The 19,649-nt window shown below is 37.8% G+C and overlaps 1 protein-coding gene across 4 annotated transcripts in view; it reads left to right on the forward strand.

Moving 5' to 3' along the window:
- Positions 1 to 19,649, forward strand: part of LOC120860261 (receptor-type tyrosine-protein phosphatase delta) — a 563,312-nt gene that overhangs the window by 431,104 nt on the left and 112,559 nt on the right. For 3 of the 4 annotated variants that reach the window (XM_040236053.1, XM_040236054.1, XM_040236055.1), the window contains one exon: positions 6,217 to 6,314. In XM_040236053.1, the coding sequence (XP_040091987.1) occupies positions 6,217 to 6,314 (98 nt within the window). Of the gene's footprint in view, positions 1 to 5,668; positions 5,711 to 6,216; positions 6,315 to 19,649 lie in introns of all 4 variants that reach the window. The other variant, XM_040236052.1, reaches the window with a different exon arrangement.

Here is a 19,649-nt window from a genome sequence, read left to right on the forward strand (position 1 = left end):
TGAGGCCCATCAGGGTTTAGCTGCTGACCAGCTGGGTTATTAGGCAAGCCACTTTCCCTGTCTGAGCTTCTGGTTTCCTCAGATGTAACTCAGGATAATCTGGTAAAGATATACCAAAATAAGGCATACTAAGCACCTGGTACATAGTAAGAGGTAATTCCTTTAGATTTAACGTTCAGTTCACATTTATTGGGCTTCCCTGGTGTCTCAGAGGTTAAAGCGTCTGCCTGCAATGCGGGAGACCTGGGTTCGATCCCTGGGTTGGGAGGATCCCCTGGAGAAGGAAATGGCAATCCACTCCAGTATTCTTGCCTGGAGAACCCCATGGACGGAGGAGCCTGGTGGGCTGCAGTCCACGGGGTCGCAAAGATTCAGACACGACTGAGCGACTTCACTTGCACTTTCTCAAACTGAGAATAGTTTATGATGCCATGTCACTGCATGAACACTCCAGTTTCACAACTCCATATTTATGTGACACCACTCTCCCAGAGATGTTCAATGATTTAAGAGATAGCATTGCATAATGAGAGGTTCCCTGAATGAGAACTGGTAAGGTGTGCCATAGTCTACTGATAATGATGGCCTTGATCAAGTCCTTCTGCTCCTCTGAGCTCCATTTGCCTTCCTAGTGGACTTAACTGGAGAGGAGCGGGCATAGAGGGTGAGCCATGGGGGAAGTACACATTGCCCAGCCCCACACACAGTACGCAGAGGCTCTCCTAGTGACACAAATATGCTGCCTCTCACTTTCAGCATTCTTAGATTTTAATTCACACACCAAAGGAACATTCCGCTCTTCTAAAACAGAGGTCACTGTTAGCCAAACGTGGCCTCCAAAGGTCTTTTCTTTGACCCCCACTGGATTTCAACAAGATTTTTAATCAATAGTGGAAATGGAGGGAAGCAACATAATTGTCTGGGTTTTCAGTTGCTACTGAAAGCCTGAGAAGCCTCACCCTCTTGGCTCTGTAGTACCACTTGGAAGATATCTGCTAGAGCTTTCCAACCTAGAAGCTCTCCACAGTCTATAGCAGCCCTGAGGATAATCCTGACACTGAAAGAGAACATCAGCTGCCATTCATCACAAGTATATATATTTTTTTAAATAGGGAAATATTTCTCTTTCCTGAGACTTCATATTGAAAGTAGAGAAATGAAAACCAGTCCTAGGCGATTCCTAGTTGCACAAAAATGGGGAGGAGTACATTTTTTGTGAGTGTTTACTATTCAGTATCTGTTTACACTTTTACTTCTTTTCCTATCTGACTTGGGCCCTTTAGCACTGGAAACTTTGCCCCCTGCTTTAGACAATCATAACCTCAATTCCAGAAATAAAACAGTAGAAGAATGCCAAAATCACGTATGATTTTGTTACTTACTATGGGCTAAATAATAATGGGCTAAAATATACAAATCACTTAACTTTCCTAGTCTTCAGAACTCTTTTATAAAATGAAAATGCTGGACTAAGTAATGTCTAAGGCATCATTAAAGTTTTACATCTTATAAGGAAGCCATTACACAGTTACTATCAAAAAAAAAAAAAAAAGTAGCCATCCTGTTTTCCCTCCAACCTAAGGCAGATTTCATTGACTACATCTGTCATTTTTCATGTTGACAGTGTGCACTGTTGATATCATAACTCCATAATGAAAGCTCTGCTCTGATGCAATGGGTGCCTTCCTTTAAAATGCGCTTTATGTTATGCATTTGTAGCTTTGAACTGATGAGGTCGAGACCCTAGCAAGTCCTCATCAGCTGTGAGCTGCACTTCAAGTTCTTTGCTGCTAATAATAGCTAAAGCACGAAAGCTTCCTAATCGAGTCTTAGAGCAGATTCAAGGGTATCACCAGGAGAAAGCTGATCTCATTCCTATATACTCTAATATGATTTTTGAATGAAAAAAGTTACAGCACTCCCCCCCAAAAAATCCCCAAAGGACTGAAAGGTATTACTGGGGAATTCTAAAAATGTCAATGTCTGGCTCCCATACCCAGATATTCTGAGTTAATTGGTCAGGTGTGCAACCTGGAAAGAAGGGATTTTAAAGCACCTCAAAAGATGCTACTGTGAAAACACTGTTCTAATAAAAACATTTGTTCCCAGACTGTGAGCAGTGACCAGGTTGCCAAACAAAAGAGTGAAAAAATACTTTGGTGAGGTCAAATTCATAATTTTCTTAGTGTCTCCTGTTTCATTCAGATTCTAACATACTTGATTATATCCTGTAAACTTTATTTCCACATTGGACAATGGAGAAGTTTAGGGAGAATTATATAATAGCATTTTGCAACAGATCCTTGGTGATTATTTTCTGAAATGAGCTAAAGAGTTTCATGTTAAATAATAAATGCTGGAGAGGGTGTGGAGAAAAGGGAACCCTCCTACTCTTGGTGGGAAAGTAAATCAGTGCACTATGGCAAACGGTATGGAGGTTCCTTAAGAAAAAGCTGAAGATATAGCCAGAGAAAACTAATTCGAAAAGACACATGCACCCTCAATGTTCATAACGGCACTATTTACAATAGCCAAGACACGGAAGCAATCTAAAATGCTCATTGACAGATTAATGGATAAAGAAGATGTTGTGTGTGTGTGTGTGTTTGTATACTTACACACACACATACACACTGGAGTATCTTACTCAGCCATGGAAACGAATGAAATACTATTTGCAGCAACATGGATGCACCTAGAGATTATCATATTGTACTAAGTGATGTCAGACAAAGACAAATAACATATCACTTATGTGTCAAATCTAAAGTATACAAATAGACTTATTTACAAAACAGAAACAGCTTCACAGATATAAAAAGCAAACTTATAGTTACCAAAGAGGAGAGGATGGGGGGAGGAGTAAATTAGGAGTTTCAGTTCAGTTCAGTCGCTCAGTCGTGTCCGGCTCTTTGCAACCCCATGAACTGCAGCAAATACAAACTTGCTCGGTCGTGCCCCACTCTTTGTCACCCCATCCAGCTCCTCTGTGCATGGAATTCTCCAGGCAAGAACACTGGAGTGGGTAGCCATTCACTTCTCCAGGGGCTCTTTCCAATCTACGATTGAACGTGGATCTCCAGCATTGCAGACAGAGTATTTTACCAACTGAGCCACCAGGGAAGCCCAACATGCAAGTTTCTAGTCTATAGCACAGGGAACAATATTCAATATATTGTAATAAACAATAAGTGGGAAAAAGTGTAAAAAAGTATATATATACATGTATAACTGAATCGTTTTGTTGTATACCAGAAACTAACAGAACACTGTAAATCAACTACACTTTAATTTAAAAAATAATAATGAAAATAAATGAGTTTCATGTTAGAGGAGTTTCATCCCAGATCTATTCTTTAGCATAATTTTTATGTTGACATTTACTTATTTTGAATACATATATGATATGCATATATATACATCATATATTCTTATGATTGATATAAGGTAATTTGGCTAGCTAAAAAAATGTGTTAAACTTCATTCAAAAAATTGACAATTCAATGGCATAAGTTTCTATTTTGTAGACTATAAATGTTCCTCACCCCTCAAAGAAAAGATACAGTTACATTTAAAACCTTCACATATGAACTACCTCCATGAGACCCTTCTCAACTCAGAAATCCTGAATATTTTGAAATGAGTTATAAAGAAGTGACTCCAGAATTTATCTAGCTCCTCACTTTTATTTTTACACAAAAAGAAATTTAGGTGCTTGATAACAAAAGGTTTGTCTCTTATTAGTAGATGGCAAGCCTAGAAGTAGAAGTCCTATTCAGTATACTAGCCTAGGATTTCTTCTCCCGAACCATCAGATTCCCACAAGCTCTCCTCCCCTTTCTGTGGAACATCCGTATTGACATTTTTACTTGTCCTAGTGCTTTGGTGCAATATTGCCAGATCATAAATAATGATTCTTGAATGCCATGATATCTTTGCCTGTGATATGTACATATGCTGAATTAGAATGTAATGGATCAGTACAGATTTGCTTGGATTTCTCTGTCATTAGCTTCCAAAGTAATACATCCAGACCACGTGCCAGTGCATGCCAGAAGTAAATATTGGTTGATTATGACGGTCTTCTACTGCTGTTATACTAATGCTTTTCCCATCTCCAACCGGCTTTACTTTTGCAGCTTTGAGCAGTAATTCAGTCCCCTACGCCTCTCTGATTGGCTCTGTGTCCTCCCTCTCTAGCCAAACCACCACTCAGTCCATATATGATAATAACTCTCTCCCACGATTCGCTCGAAAAGGTCTAAACATCTTTGTCTCTATTATTTTCTCTGTTAAAGCACTGTAATGGATGTCCACATCATTTCATCTCCACCTGCAGTCTCTTGTGCCGTTGCATTTCCATTCTTGTCATTGGGGGTGCCTCATCTGGATAAGATCACTATAATTCTTAGAGCACTGTCACTCAACTGCTCCTCCCACAAAATGGAGATGAGTTCAGTGCTACCATCTACAAGGAAACGTTCTAGAAACGGGTTCCAACATTTAGGTCCAAGTGCATAATCACATCAGCAACAAAGAGTTTCTCCTTCCAAGCTGACTCATTTTTATCGGATCTTCCGGATACTAGAGTACTGCCTATCACAGCACAGTGCTAAAATGATTGTCTGGGAGAAGCAAGATAGTTTTTTACTTAACTTACCAAACCATTGATAATTTGGCATTAGAGACAAAGGAACCCATTGGCTTTCAATATCAGTACAATATTTGAAATACCCATAAAGTCATTAATTACAAAGTAATTGCATGTTGTGCTGACTTAATGATCACCATACTTCAGCCTGACACCCTCCAGAGAGTCCCGGGGACAGCAGAATGTCCACAGGGACAGGGTTTCCAGCTTGAGCCCCTCTCTTTTTTTTTTTCCACTTTAGAGGCCTCCCTGGTGGCATGCTAGTTCAAGTTTTTCTAGTCAGCTGGAATTTGCACCTATAAGACATGAGTCAGCAATGGTCTCTTATGGTGCTTTTGAAAAATTAATCAGAAGTAAAATATAAATCATATGAAAAATGAAAAATCATTATAAAGACATTGGAATCACCATAGTTAGTGGTGGTTTACTTTTAACAGAATCGATGAATACCTTCAGCTGGCAGACTGAACTAAGATGTATCACCCCCATGTCACTGCTTTCTTTTACCACCACCTTTTTCCTCTTCATCCTTTCACAATTTGCTCCCTTTCCTGCATTCAATTCCCATTCGTGGACAAAGATGTTTACACCTGAAGTAGATTGTAGGTTTGCTAGGGGTTGAATAATGGGGACTTGGGGCAAAATATCACCAAGCTGTCAGTGTGGCCATTGATAAATGTCCAGGAGAAGGCTGCACCCCCAACCTCTACAATCTGCTACTAGTGGAAACATTTTTGAAACTCAGTTTTGTGTCTGATTTTGTCATCAGTGATTATTGTCTATAGTCTGTGGTGCATGTCATTCTTTGTGTTCATGTTTGCATGTGAATGTCAGTCACCTACAGGTTTGTGAAATATTAAAGCTATCTTAATCTAGTCACAATGTATATGAATCCTGTTAAAACCTGCAGCATTTTTATTAGTGCTATTTAAAAGTATATCAGGCTATCCATTTCTTTTTTTTTTTTTAACAAATTTGTTCTGTTTTATTTTATTTACACCATCATTTCCTTTGCAGGTTCAGATGATTCCGGTTACCCTGGTAACCTTCATTCTTCAAGTTAGTTTTCCTTGATTCTGCATAAGTCACTTTATGTTTCCTATCAAGCTACAACTCTTTCCCTTTTTAGGCCTTTCTCAGTGTGTATTTTCTTAGTTCACTTTACACCATTTAATTCCACACAATTTCCATTTCACACAGTGCAGGAGAAGGAGTTTGAAATGACATAACAGTCATTACTCAAAGCAGAAGTTGACATCAAGCCTGACTGTCAGTTTTCTCCGCTAGCTAACTGCATTGACTCATAGCACAATAACACTTTCTTTCACATTAGGAGTGTTAGTTTGGAGACTATGCTTGGTGACTTTTCATTTGGCTACAAAATTCATCCTTCCAGAGCATGTCCTGCTTTGAGTAACCAAACTATCTGCCTGCTTCTTCACATTAAACATCTTTACTACTCACGTATTTTCAGGCCATTTCTAACTATAGTATTCTCTGTATTTTGGAATAGTTAGCATTACTTTCATTTGTTTTCAAATGTCTGTATTCTTTCCTTTTAATAGGTATGGCTAGCCATCCTCCAATACCTATCTTGGAACTTGCAGATCACATTGAAAGGTTGAAAGCAAATGACAACTTGAAGTTTTCCCAGGAATATGAGGTAATTCAGTGTGTTTATACTTGACAGTATTTTCAAGAATTGTCCCCCTCTTCTTTCGGATCTTATCCATCAGTTCTTTTTCCTTTAAATATGACTCAGCATCTGATACAAAAGTTTACAACAAATAGCCAACTTAAAAGTATCTGTATAATTAATAGAATAGTTGTACTTTTAAAAGTATCTAATTTTTTATGTTCGTTCAGTGTTATTTAATGAGGTTGGTTTATCTTTCCTGATTTCAAATTAATATACTGAATGTATAAGCTTCCCAGTATACCATATGAGTGCCAGATACACTAAATTATGGTGAGGAAGCTTACTGAAAAAGAAATTACAGAGAATAAGCAGATTTCCCAGTGTTCTTGGTCAGTTTCCATGGCCTGAAAACTGTAATTATTAAGTACATACACATGATTTTACCCATTCGGTATAAAATAATATTTGAGCTAATATTAAGATAGTAATGTGTTCCCAGACTGTTGCGTGTTTCTGAAGCACTGGTGAACTTAACAGTATCTTACATTTTCAGAATCCTTAAAGGTTTTGTGTTAATCCTTGATGAAAATGAATAAAAAAGTGTTGTTTATGTGTGGGTATTTAGATATTGTGTCATTTATCAAGCAGAAGATTGTGAAACTATTTATCATATTCCTCAGAAACAGGGACCCATAATGAACCAATTCATGGATTATTTATAACTGAATGATCGTTTATCTTTTAGATCAAGTTTAACTAGCATAAGAGTAAAATGTCCAACTAAAATCTTATAATTGTGCCAGATAACAAAACTGAAACTGTTTAATTTCTACCATAAAGAGTTTCTTCTGGTTTACTTAATGGGAATCTTAAAACACATCCTTGTTATTGCCCTTGATTTCTCTATTATCAGCCTGAAATGAGGCTGATAATAGAGATTTCTCTCAGTCCCTACCAACTCTAACATTTTGCCCTGTCATATTTGGTTAAAAAACTCTGAGAACAGCCCTAACCTCAAGTGGCTAGAGAGTTATCAACCACGTGAAGAAGCTCCACGTAAGAGTGTGTGGAGCAGTGGGGCCTGTGGCAATCTGGACATTTGCATGGATTTTCTAATCTTTAAACATTCAATTTTTTATTATTTTATTGTGCTTCCTAAGCAAAACATATCTGTAGCCCCATATACATTCAGTCTCAAGAGCTGGTAACCTTTTACTCAATTTACATATTCCAACATCTTTATTGATAGAACACAAAGGAGATTTTGTTTGCTCACTCATTGGTTAAATTATATTTTCACTTATTTTCTTTCAAGCATTTAGGGGAATATTTCAGTTTTAGGAAACACATTGGATTGTGAATTATTTTCTAAATGGTCTGCTTCTTATTTCTTTCCTGTTCTTCCTCTTAGTCATAACGGCTCTCTACATTGTACAGTATTCTTGAAAATAGTTTCTGGTTTGAGGCTTCAGATTGAAAATTGAGTTTTAAAAAGAAAACAAGGCATATAATGAATGCCATTTGGGGCAACATAAAATCACATAGTTAAGTGTTAGCTTTCACTAGCCAGAATTTTTAACACTGCCAACCTGCTCTTGGTTGTTATCATGAGTGTTGTTATTGTTATTCTTAGTGTGTTTCTATGTGTGATATTTTCTTCATGGCCCCACTTTAACACATTATGTGTGATTATGAATGATACAGTGGGTCACAGAAATACAGTTGATAGCTCAACTTGTTAATAAGCCATTAATTAACTTTCTACTCTTATAAGTTTAAACCATTAACAATATCTGCATTATTCAAGCAGTCTCTGTTGTATGCATTGACTAGAGTAACTTGCCTCCTTTAAATACAAGATTTCTCTAGAAATGCTGCATGTAAAGATACTCTAATGACACTCATTTAGCCATTAGATTAGAAGTGCTCCTTGAAAGTAGTTATGAACTTCATGCTGGCAGCACTCCCATTAAGAACTCCCCGAGTAGCCGTTGACATGATAGCCCACACTGACTTCGCCGTTTATCATGACGATGATCTGTGATTAAAGCTCCCTGGGCATGAATTGACTCTACTGTGCCTTAACAGCCATGAAGGGGATATTTAAGTGTTGTGTTCATCTGTGATAATATGATAAAGACTTCTGCATAGTATTTTACCAGAGAACAACACACTGGAAGAAGTTTTTTTAATCTTTTTTTTTTTTTGACATATTATCTCTATGTAAACTTGAATAGATTTTTCACTGTTTTTCAGTGAGGAAAGACAAGTCATATTACTTTCAAACATAATTATTTTAGCATAATCACTATGGATTAATGTTTACTCAGACCTCTCAAGATGGGTGAAGCTAAATCTGCTACTCTGATTCTAAAATTAAAACAGGAGTTAAATGCATGAAACCTTTTTACACTGATTCTGAGGTTAGACTAGGAGGAAGTGAGTTTAAATTATAAAGCAATATTATTAGATTATGTGAAAGACTTCCTTTACTATAAAGAAAATTGAAGTCAGATTCACGACAGTTGGAAGAAGGAACCTGAGGAATTAGTATAACTGCATCTTGAAGGTCTTTACAATTACTTTAGGCTTTTATTTTCTTCAATGAGACAGTCAAGTCCTACTAGAATTTAAGTGGCCAGAATATGAGGATAGCATCTAGAATTCAGAGAAATTAAATTTGGTATCACTGTCAAAAGTCAGTACATCAGGGTGGTGAATGTTTCGACTGATTTAGAATAGATGTGTACATCTTGCCAAACAAACTCCTAGCTACTGTTTACATATGGATCATTTGGAAGCCCAATTAAAATCCGAATTCCTTGTCTAAACTTCAAAAATTGTAGTCTAGTAATTCAACCATGCTCATTACAAATGTTCATTATTTCTTTATCTCAAGTTATATTGAGACATCACTGAAATTTAACATTGTATTAGTTTATCATAGAATGTGATTTGATATATGTGTATATTGCAAAATGATTACCACAATAAATTTAGTTATAATCTATCACTTCACTACAAATTACTTTTTATTGTAATGAGAACTCTGAATATCTATCCTTAACAACTTTCAAATATACATCACATTATTGTTAAATAGCCACCATGTTGTATATTACATCCTCAGGACTTACACAGTTAACCCTTGAACAACATGAATATGAACTGCACAAGTCCATTTATACATGGATATTTTTCAATAGCAAAACCCAGTTATAAATTATAGTATTAACTGCTGCATTGTTCAAGAGTCAGTTGTAAAATGGAAGCTTATACCTTTTGACCACTTTGACTCATTTCTTCCATCATCCGCCTATGCCTCTGACAATGACCAATCTGTTTTCTGTTTCTGAGAATTTGGTTTTTTTTAGATTCCATCTAAGTAAAGTCATACAATATTTTTCTGAGTGGTTTATTTCCTTTAGCATGATGCCCATGCCCTCAAAGTCTATCAGTGTTGTTGCAAATGGCAGAATCTTATTTAAGACTGAATAATAATATTATTATTATTATTATAATCTTATTTAAGATGAATCTTATTTAAGACTCTGTGTGTGTGTGTACAATACACATATGCCCCTCCAATCTTCATTTTACCATTTCCTCAGATGGCAAATATATCTGTGTATGAGATCAGTTTGACAGCCATCACAGTCAGCATTATGAATATCATATACATGAATCCTGTTTATATTAGATTGACTGTAAGTAACTAGACACAGGTTTGATCCCTGGGCGAGTAAGATCCCCTGGAAGTGGAAATGGCAACCCACTCCAGTGTTCTTGCCTGGGAAATCCCATGATGGGCTACAATCCATGGGATCACAAAGAGTCAGACACGACTTAGAGACCGAACAAGAACAAGAACTTAACTGCAGCTCCTAGAGTCTGCTTAAAGGAAAATAAAGGGCCATTTGTTGTATTTATTGTATATCATCTATTATACATGTATTATAAATTATGTATTTATATAGAAGCAAATGCTATCCATGCAGTTATGCTTCAAAAACTTTTATCTGAAGTAAGATAAATATCATATGATATCACATATGTGGAATCTAAAAAATGATAGAGATGAACTTATTTACACAACAGAAACAGACTCACAGACATAGAAAACTTACGCTTACCAAAAGGAAGCAGGGACATAAATTAAGAATTTAGGATTAACAGATACACACTATTTATAAATAAAATAAATGAGATCCTACTGTATAGCACAGGGAACTATATTATCTTGTAATAACTTATTATGGAAAAGAATCTGAAAAAGAATATAGGTAGATATAGATATATAACTGAATCACTGTGCTGTACAGTAGAAACTAACACAATATTGTAAACCAACTATACTTCAATAAATTAAAAACAATTTAAAAACAGAACTGTTATCTAACACTGGAAGACTGTAGAGATTTCCACACCCACTCTGAAACTCTCCCCCTAGTGTTTTTCTCTGGGCTGCACTGTTCTCTCCCCTGTACATGCCAGCTTCTTCTGTTTCTCCCACCCGCATACAGAAAATAGATCCTTTGATCATATATTCTTTTACATAGAGAATCCCTAAAGAAAGAGAATTTTTCTTGTCAAATTGCAAATGCCAGAAAACAAACTGTGAACTTAAATGGACTCACTGGGTTGTTAGGGGCACATTTTAGGACATAGCTCCTAATAGCCCATGCCTATATATCTGATTCCTTCCTTGGATCGAAGAGACAAAGTTACTTCTGAGCTGGAGGGAGAACCAATAATTATCCACCATAGTGCTGCAGAAAAGCATCATGCTAAGTACTGAGAGGAATATAAAAGTCACAAGAAACTTCTATTTCTAGGAAGTCGAGTAGGCAATGTTAGCTATATACCTTACTCCCCACCCCACCCCACAAAATACTAATAAGAACATCTAGAAGCTAATCCATAGTACTAATGCCTTGTTGCTGAGTTTCAGTAAAGGGAGAGAGTGGTGACATAAAGAACTGGAAAAGGTACTGAACAAAAGGTAGTACTGATTGTACATTTCATGCAAAGTTGGGTGCAATAAAGGACAGAAACAGTAAGGACCTAAAAGAAGCAGAAGAGAGTAAGAAGAGGAGGCAAGAATGCACAGAAGAACTGTACAAAAAAGATCTGCATGACCCACGTAACCACAATGGTGTGATCACTCACCTAGAGTGTCCAGACATCCTGGAATGTGAAGTCAGGTGGGCCTTACGAAGCATCACTACAAACAAAGTTAGTGGAGGTGATGGAATTTCAGCTGAGTTACTTCAAATCTTAAAAGATGATGCTGTGAATGTGCTGCACTCAATATGCCAGCAAATTTGGAAAACTCAGCAGTGGCCATAGGACTGGAAAAGGTCAGTTTTCATTGCAATCCCAAAGAAATGCCATGCCAAAGAATGTTCAGATTACAGCACAGTTATACTCATTTCACATGCTAGCAAGATAATGCTCAAAATCCTTCAAGCTAGGCTTCAACAGTATGTGAACTGAGAACTTCCACATGTACAAGCTGGGTTTAGAAAAGTCAGAGGAACCAGAGGTCAAATTGCCAACATCTGTTGGATCATAGAAAAATCAAGGGAATTCCAGAAAAAGCATCTGCTTAATTGACTATGGTAAAGCTTTTGACTGTGTGGATCACAACAAACTGCAGAAAATTCTTCAAGAGATGGGAATACGAGACTACCTTACTTGCCTCTTGAGAAACCTGTGTGCAGGTCTAGAAGCAACAGTTAGATCTGGATATGGAACAAAGGACTGGTTCAAAGTTCGGAAATGAGTACATCAAGGCAGTATAATGTCACCATATTTGTTTAATTTATATGCAGTGTACATCATGCAAAATGCCAGGTTGGGTGAAGCACAAGCTGGAATCAAGATTGCTGGGAGAAATATCAATAAGCTCAGATAAGCAGATGATATAACACCCTAATGGCAGAAAGTGAAGAGGAACTAAAGAGCCCCTTGATGAAAATGAAAAAGGAGTGAAAAAGCTGGCTTAAAACTTAACATTCAAAAAAACAAAGATCATGGCATCTGGTCTGATCACTTCATGGCAAATAGATGGGGAAACAATGGAAATAGTGACAGACTTTATTTTCTTAGGCTCCAAAATCACTGCAGACAGTGACTGCAGCCATGAAATTAAAAGGTGCTTACTCCTTGGAAAAAGCTATGACAAATCTAGATAGTATGTTAAAAAGCAGAAACATCACTTTGCCAACAAAGGTCTGTACAGTCCAAGCTATATTTTTTCCAGTAGTCATGTATGGATGTGAGAGTTGGACCTTAGAGAAGGCTGAGCACTCAAGAATTGATGCTTTCAAATTGTGGTGCTGGTTAAGACTCTTGAGAGTCCCTTCGACAGCAAGGAGATCAAACCAGTCAATCCTAAAGGAAATCAACCCTGAATATTCATTGGAAGGACTAATGCTGAAGCTGAAGCTCCAGTACTTTGGCCACCTGATGCAAAGAACTGAAAAAAGTTCTTGGAAAAGACCCTGATGCTGGGAAAGATTGAAGGCAGGAGGAGAAAGGGGTGACAGAGGATGAGACGATTGGATGGCATCACTGATTCAATGGACATGAGTTTGAGCAAAACTCCAGGAGATAGCAAAGGACAGGGAAGCCTGGTGTGCTGCAGTCCATGCGGTCACAAAGAGTCAGACACAACTGAGTGAACAACAATAGCTGATGGCATAAATAGGAAGAACAGCAGTGAGGAGCATTTTGTCAGGGGGCAATGTACTTCAGGTACATTATAGAATCTATACCTTTGTTTTCTACATTGAGGAAACCATCTCCCTTTTAAAGGTAGTTAACTCAGCTGATTTCAAAGTTCTAAGCAGGTGACTTACAAATTACTTTTTGGGCCACAGTCTATCTGCCCATGGCAGTTACATAGACATAAATACTTATCCAATATCTATTATATTTTCAAAGTTGTCATCACTAGGCCTTTTTGTGGTATCATCTTAAATACACACACATGTGTACACGTGCACACACACATACATACATACATGTATGTATATACGAGTTAGAGCAAACTCCAGGAGATAGTAAAGGACAGGGAAGCCTGGCGTGCTGCAGTCTACAAGGTCGCAAAGAGTCGGACACGAGTGACTGAACAACTATATGTATATATACACACACACATACCCTGAAACTACTAGTATAATCCAATATCTTATAATAAACTATAGTGGAAATGAATCTGGAAAAGAATATGTATAGCCCTTGCTGTACACCAGAAAAAAAAAATCAACTATACTTCAATTAAATAAATAAATGTAGAAAGAAATAAACTATTCTGAATGGGCATTGATAAAGAATCCATCAGTTAATGCAGGAGACACAAGTTCAATCCCTGGATCAGGAAGATCCCCTGGAGTAGGAAATGGCAACACACTCCAGTATTTTTGCTTGAGAAATTCATGGACAGAGGAGGAGTCCATGAGGTTGTAAGAGTCAGACAATGAGTGAGCACACACACACCCCCTCTGAAGATCAGGTTTGTTTTGTTTTGTTTTTGCTGCAGTCAGAGAAAGGTGAACACCTGATTCACAAAGGCCTATCAGAAGGATACTTTTGACCTATTTTGTTGCTACCCGGTCTAGTCCAGGATCTTTGCTGCCATCTGTACAAGTGTATTATCTTTAATCTCAGCGCCCGTGTGCCCTCCAACATTTAGCATCCTAATGTGTTAAGAGTTTCTTCCTGTACTCATGGCAATGCTCTCACATCTCCAGTCTGGGCAGAGGATAATGAGCCTCTTATCTGAAACATTCCAGATAACAGTGCCCTGTGTTTCCATTTTAATGACAGCATGTATGCGGCACCTTTGTCTAATAGGCTAAAATCTTCACAATACTGGTGAGACAGGTAAATTTAAAAGATACATTATTTCCTCATGAAAGATGAAACATATCAAGAGATGCCAAGATATATAGAGACGTTAAAAAAACATTGCTTAGATCCTATTTTTAAATGGCTAGAGCTGGAATAGACCTCAGGGATCATGTAGATTAACCTTCTCATCACAGGGGTAGGGAACAAAAGACTGAGAAAGAGCAATTTATTCAAGGTCACACACCGGGTACGTGGCTGAAACAGTGTACAAATTCATGACTTCCTGTTCTTAGAAGAACACTATTTTAACTCACCTGCTCTAGACACCAAAGATTTTACTGTTGTTTCTTAGGTGTTGGTTGTAGAATCCAGAAATCTGAGTCTTCAACTCTGTCAATATTTATGCTAAAAATTTTGTAAAAATGTCTTAGTCCCCAGTTTGTGTTGCATCATTATCCCTGGGCAAACCCAGTGGTTTTTCCTTTGTCATTTTCTACATTCTCCATAGATGTTTCTTCATCTCCAATGGTAAACTTTGTCTTTCTCCACAGAGGGACAAAACTATCTGTCATCAAAGCAAAGATCCCCAAAGAAAACATTTCTGTTTTCTCTAGAAAAAGGCTGTAGGTGTATCTGACCGCGTTTGTGTGCCAGAGTGCATTTGTAGGCAGAAAGCCTTTATTGCTCATGTTTTGTAAACTTCCAGGCATTCATAATGCAAAAACTACTTGTCATATCCGCTTTCAATTAATTTATAATTTATGTGTAAACTCATTACAGTGGACACTCATTAGGGCATTACAGAGATGTAAACAAGAAACCAAACATACATATATGCACATTTGCCTTTTTGTCTAGCTTTCAATGCACTGAATTTTTCTACAGAGTGGCTTCCCTGCTTTTCTCAAGTAAAAAAGTGGTGGCTGACAGATCTATTTTCATCTTTTAGGCAGAGTTGACAAGTAAAATTGACCAGGGAAAATTTTTAATTATGTTTGACACATGAGTCACAGGGATAGAAAGTGGTTTGTCTTTTTTGTTGTTGTTGTTAAACTTTGAACACATCTTGGTGGTTAGTGTAATGAATGAGAAAATGAATGACTTTATAATATAAAAACTAGTATCCTTTTCATACCTGGGCTGGATAAACCAATTTAACCTCCTTTGGGGGAGATGAATGGCTGAATTTACTATTCCAAAGTGGAATATCCTGACTGGGGGTAAGAGTGTGGGAATCATTACCTATTTCTTTAAAAACACAGTAGTTTTCCTGTTTCAGATTAGGTCTAAGGCCCTCTGCGTGCCACTCAGAGCCTTGTACTCCCTGAGCTAACAGTGGGGTGGGAGGACACCAGTGGCTGAAATCACAGCTCGTGGAGTCAGGCTGTTTGTCTCAAGCTGTGTGACCTTGAGCATATAACTGAACCTCTCTGTACTTTACTTTTTTCATTTCTAAAATAGAAGTAAACCTACCTCGAAGGTAATTAAAAATACATACATACATACAAAATGCTCACAGAGCCCCTGATACAAGCGCTCAGCAGTCTGAGTAGGTCCTCTTTCATCAAAGAGATGCCATCAATTTTAAGATGCACGTCAATTTCAGAGAAATTAAAACGTGAAAAAAAAGTCTTTGAATCAATGAAACTCTGGCCTCTTCCCATCCCTGTCATTGATCATACCTGTACGGCTTTTCTGAACTCAATAAAAAAGAAAAAAAAATCATCATCATCATCATCATCATCAAGAAAAAAAGAGAAAACTTGCTAACTTAAACCAATGCACTTAGCACTAGGCTGTTGTTTCTTTTAGTCTACTCACCTCCTGCGTTCAAATATTAACTTCTTCTGGTCAGGTGTTAGGCCTTCTCTGTATGCTGTTGGCCACCCAGCAAACCACTCACCACTGGCCCCACGGCAGATGATTAACCAAAGTGTGTGTCTGGATCAATTTCTAACTGAATTTACAGTTCATGGAAGCTCTTTGTTGTGGTCAAAATTGCTAGTAGGAACAACAGGAGCAAACAGAACAAAGAATGTCTTTCTGTAAAAAGAGCTGCTTTTCTCATCCCCACCTGATTTATCAGCAGTTGAAACCTTATTTTCAGACCCTTTTCTCTCAGAAAATACACTGTTATTATCTTTAGACAGTACAGAAGTGAATGCATTTTAATGCAGACCCCTCAGCTTTAACTCAAATGTATCTACTGATTAAGCTCCCAGTGCAGTGTTCAGAGTAAAAACAAGCCTGCCAGCTGGCAGTCTGAGAAGACAACTTTCTTTGTTCATAGCTGAGGACTGGCCTCATCAAGTAAGATATGAAGGTGCAGAGAGTCCCTTCCCGGCTGGCTGCCATTCTGCATCTTGTAAACAAATCTAGTAGGACACAAAGACACAGCAGCTCACCTTAGAAGTTAATGTTGCATCCAAAACCAGGGTGTGTAGATATGTGTTTATAGTCTTTTATTCTTTCTGTACTTTTGTAGCTGTTAGAATTCAAATTGCAAGCAAATTCTCAAGTTCCAAAACTTACTTGAATTTGGACTTCTTTAATGTTCACAGACCCACTTTTTGTTTTAAAAAAAAAAAAAAACCTTACACAGTTTCCATAGCAAGGTTAAACTCCATATCTTTTATACTTAAACTTCTCATTTTCTTCTTCTGGGAGTCATAGCAGCATTTGGGGGCAATCTCATGTAACTTCAATTTTCTGTCTCTCCATCCTTGTTCTCACACTAGTCTGTCCTAACTGATTGGCTCTTAACCATCACTGGACATTGTCCAGACTCTTTCTACTGCTCCTATGTGGAGCCCAAGGCTCTCAGGAAACAGTTAATCCTGCAGTGTCTCTACTTCCAAAGCAAGCTTTCAACTTCAAAGAGATCAATAGCGAGAGAGAGGCCACTTTGGAGTTTTATTTTGATTTTAAAATGAAGTTGGGGTTTTAGGGCCTGAGTGATAAGTGTGTACTTTGAGGGTTACAATAGCAGATGCAGGAGAGAGCTTTGAAGTCAGGCAAAACAAGGTTCCTATTTTCACTCTGCCAATTAGCACTGTGCTGCTTGACTTGAACCAGTTACTAGACCTCTCGTGGCCTTGCTTCTCTCTTACTTAGAATATTAGTCTTTACTCATAAAGTTGGTATGAAGGTGAATACATGTTAGGCACTAGCACTGAATTTGTTTCAGAGCTCATCTTGTCTGCTGTAACATTCCTTTCTTCCTCCAAAAAGCAGCTCTGTGAAAGCAATTAGAAGGTGAGTAGTGATGAAGACAGCATGGTTAAGTTCTTTTGGGACAAATGGAGAGAGGAGCATTGAAACATACACATTACCATATGTAAAATAGATAGCCAGTGGGAATTTTCAGCATGACCCAGAGAGCTCAACCCTGTGCTCTGTGACAACCTAGAGAGGTAGAATGAGGTGGGAGGTGAGAGGGAGGCTGAAGAGGGAGGGAACACATGTATACCTGTGGCTGATTCATGTTGATGTATGACAGAGACCAAAGCAATCCTGTAAAGCAATTATGCTCCAATTAAAAATAAGAAATATACACACTGCTATGTATATAGATTATATAAAATAGATTATCAAAGTAGATAATCAGAGGACCTACTGAATAGCACAGGAAGCTCTACTCAATATTCTGTAATAACCTAAATGAAAAATAATATCTATATAGATATAAAATAGATACATGTATATGTAAATCAAGTATACTCTAATATAAAGCAAAAAGTGAAAAAAAAGGAACAATTTGAACGCCTTCATCTGTTTGGCAAAGATGACTTGCAAAACGATCACTTTTCAAGTAACATGAACGAGTCCCTGAAGAACCACTAAGTATCACATAGATCAGGAGCTCCCTTCCCCCTCATTGTGCTCAAGCCCTACCCCATCCCACAGACTTAGAACCAAATCTGTAACTTAGAAGTGCAGGCATGGCTGAAGTGATTGAGAAACTGTAATTAGTACAGTTAACGAACTTTGAAATGCTGCCTCCCTTTGTATTAGGAGCAGTTACGGTGTCACATTAGCGACAGTGGAAAAACTTGGTCTCGTTTCCCCCCCCCAAGGTAATTAATTGGCCTCCCTGTCATCAGTTGAGACATGAAGAGAAACAAAAAGTTTCAGCCTGAGCACTGGAGTTGGTGGGTGTTGCTGTGCAACCAACTGGGCATTGATTCCCTTTTTTCTTCCTTTTCTATTCCTTCCATATTGATCCTTCTGTCACAGCTCAGGGAGTCTCCCATTATCTTAGAAAACAAAAAACAGAACACTGTCCTGAAGTTTCAGAAGTTTGAATCTAGTGTCATAGAATTCCGCTGGGAATATTTGAGGATTTCCAAAAATCTTCAAATCTAGTCTGTGGTTTCACTGACGAGGTAACATTTTACCACAGGTTAAGAGATGGGGCTGAAGTCACTCAGCCAGTTTCTCATCTGACATTAGAAACAGCTGATGTTTCCGGGATAGACTCCCTAGATACAAATAGACTAATATTCAAAAAACAAAACACTGTACATTACTGCAAACAAAAAGTTTTGCTATCTATATGAGAACCCTAATTATAAACAGTGCTATATATTCAGGAAGCTGTCAACGTTTGTGATAAAAGAAGTGGTTTTTATTTACTGGAAGAAATAAGGTGCTCTTAGGCCAAAAGGAAATTTCTGTGATATATTTTGTGTAGTTTTCTTTATTATTTTGAGAGAGAATTCATATATTATAATATAAAGTACAGTTTTCTAAAGTGAACAATTCACTGGATATACTTTATATTGGAATAGTAGATGGATACATTATCAAGAGCCAAGGAGACCTAAACTTTTTTCCCCTACATTTTTATGAAGATTTATGCTGCTTCTGTTTGTATCACGTTTAAACACCTGACAGAGGGAGCTCATGTCTCTGTGGAGTTGTTTGAAAATACTCCTGTCAGAGTCTGAGGGAAGCTTGAGTAAAAGGCCGGTGTTAAGGTGGGACAGTGCCTGTCCCTGGCTGTGGCAGCGGATTCACTCTTCACCATGCTTGAATCCACTGCAAGGGATCACAGTCTTTATTGTTTTACTGGTGTGCCTTCCACTGGAAGCAAAGCTTTTTCGGGGCAGGGGAAGTTGCTGTATTTATTGGGGTATCCTTGTGACTAGCAGATAATATTGGACTATTAACCTATGAATAGCATGATAAATGTTTCTGGGATGAATATAGGAATAAGCTTAAAACATGAAGCAGGAACATAGTCTGCTCTTCACATCTCACTCTTCCCAAACATAGTCGCACAACATCAAGATGGACATCATTTATCAAGTCATGAGTAGAGATGCTTCATTCAGTTAAAATGTTCTGTACGACAGCATAGATCCTACGGGAACAGAGGACGGCAACTTCACGGCCAACAGTCCTCTATCTAGGTGGAAAATCCACCTTTGGCTTTCCGTGGTGGACCCCTCATGGGTAGTATATTAGTGGGACAGTACAGGAGATCGGGGGCTTCCCTGG

The sequence above is a fragment of the Oryx dammah genome, unplaced genomic scaffold, assembly GCF_014754425.2.
Source record: "Oryx dammah isolate SB20612 unplaced genomic scaffold, SCBI_Odam_1.1 HiC_scaffold_11050, whole genome shotgun sequence".
NCBI classification, from domain to species: Eukaryota; Metazoa; Chordata; class Mammalia; order Artiodactyla; family Bovidae; genus Oryx; species Oryx dammah.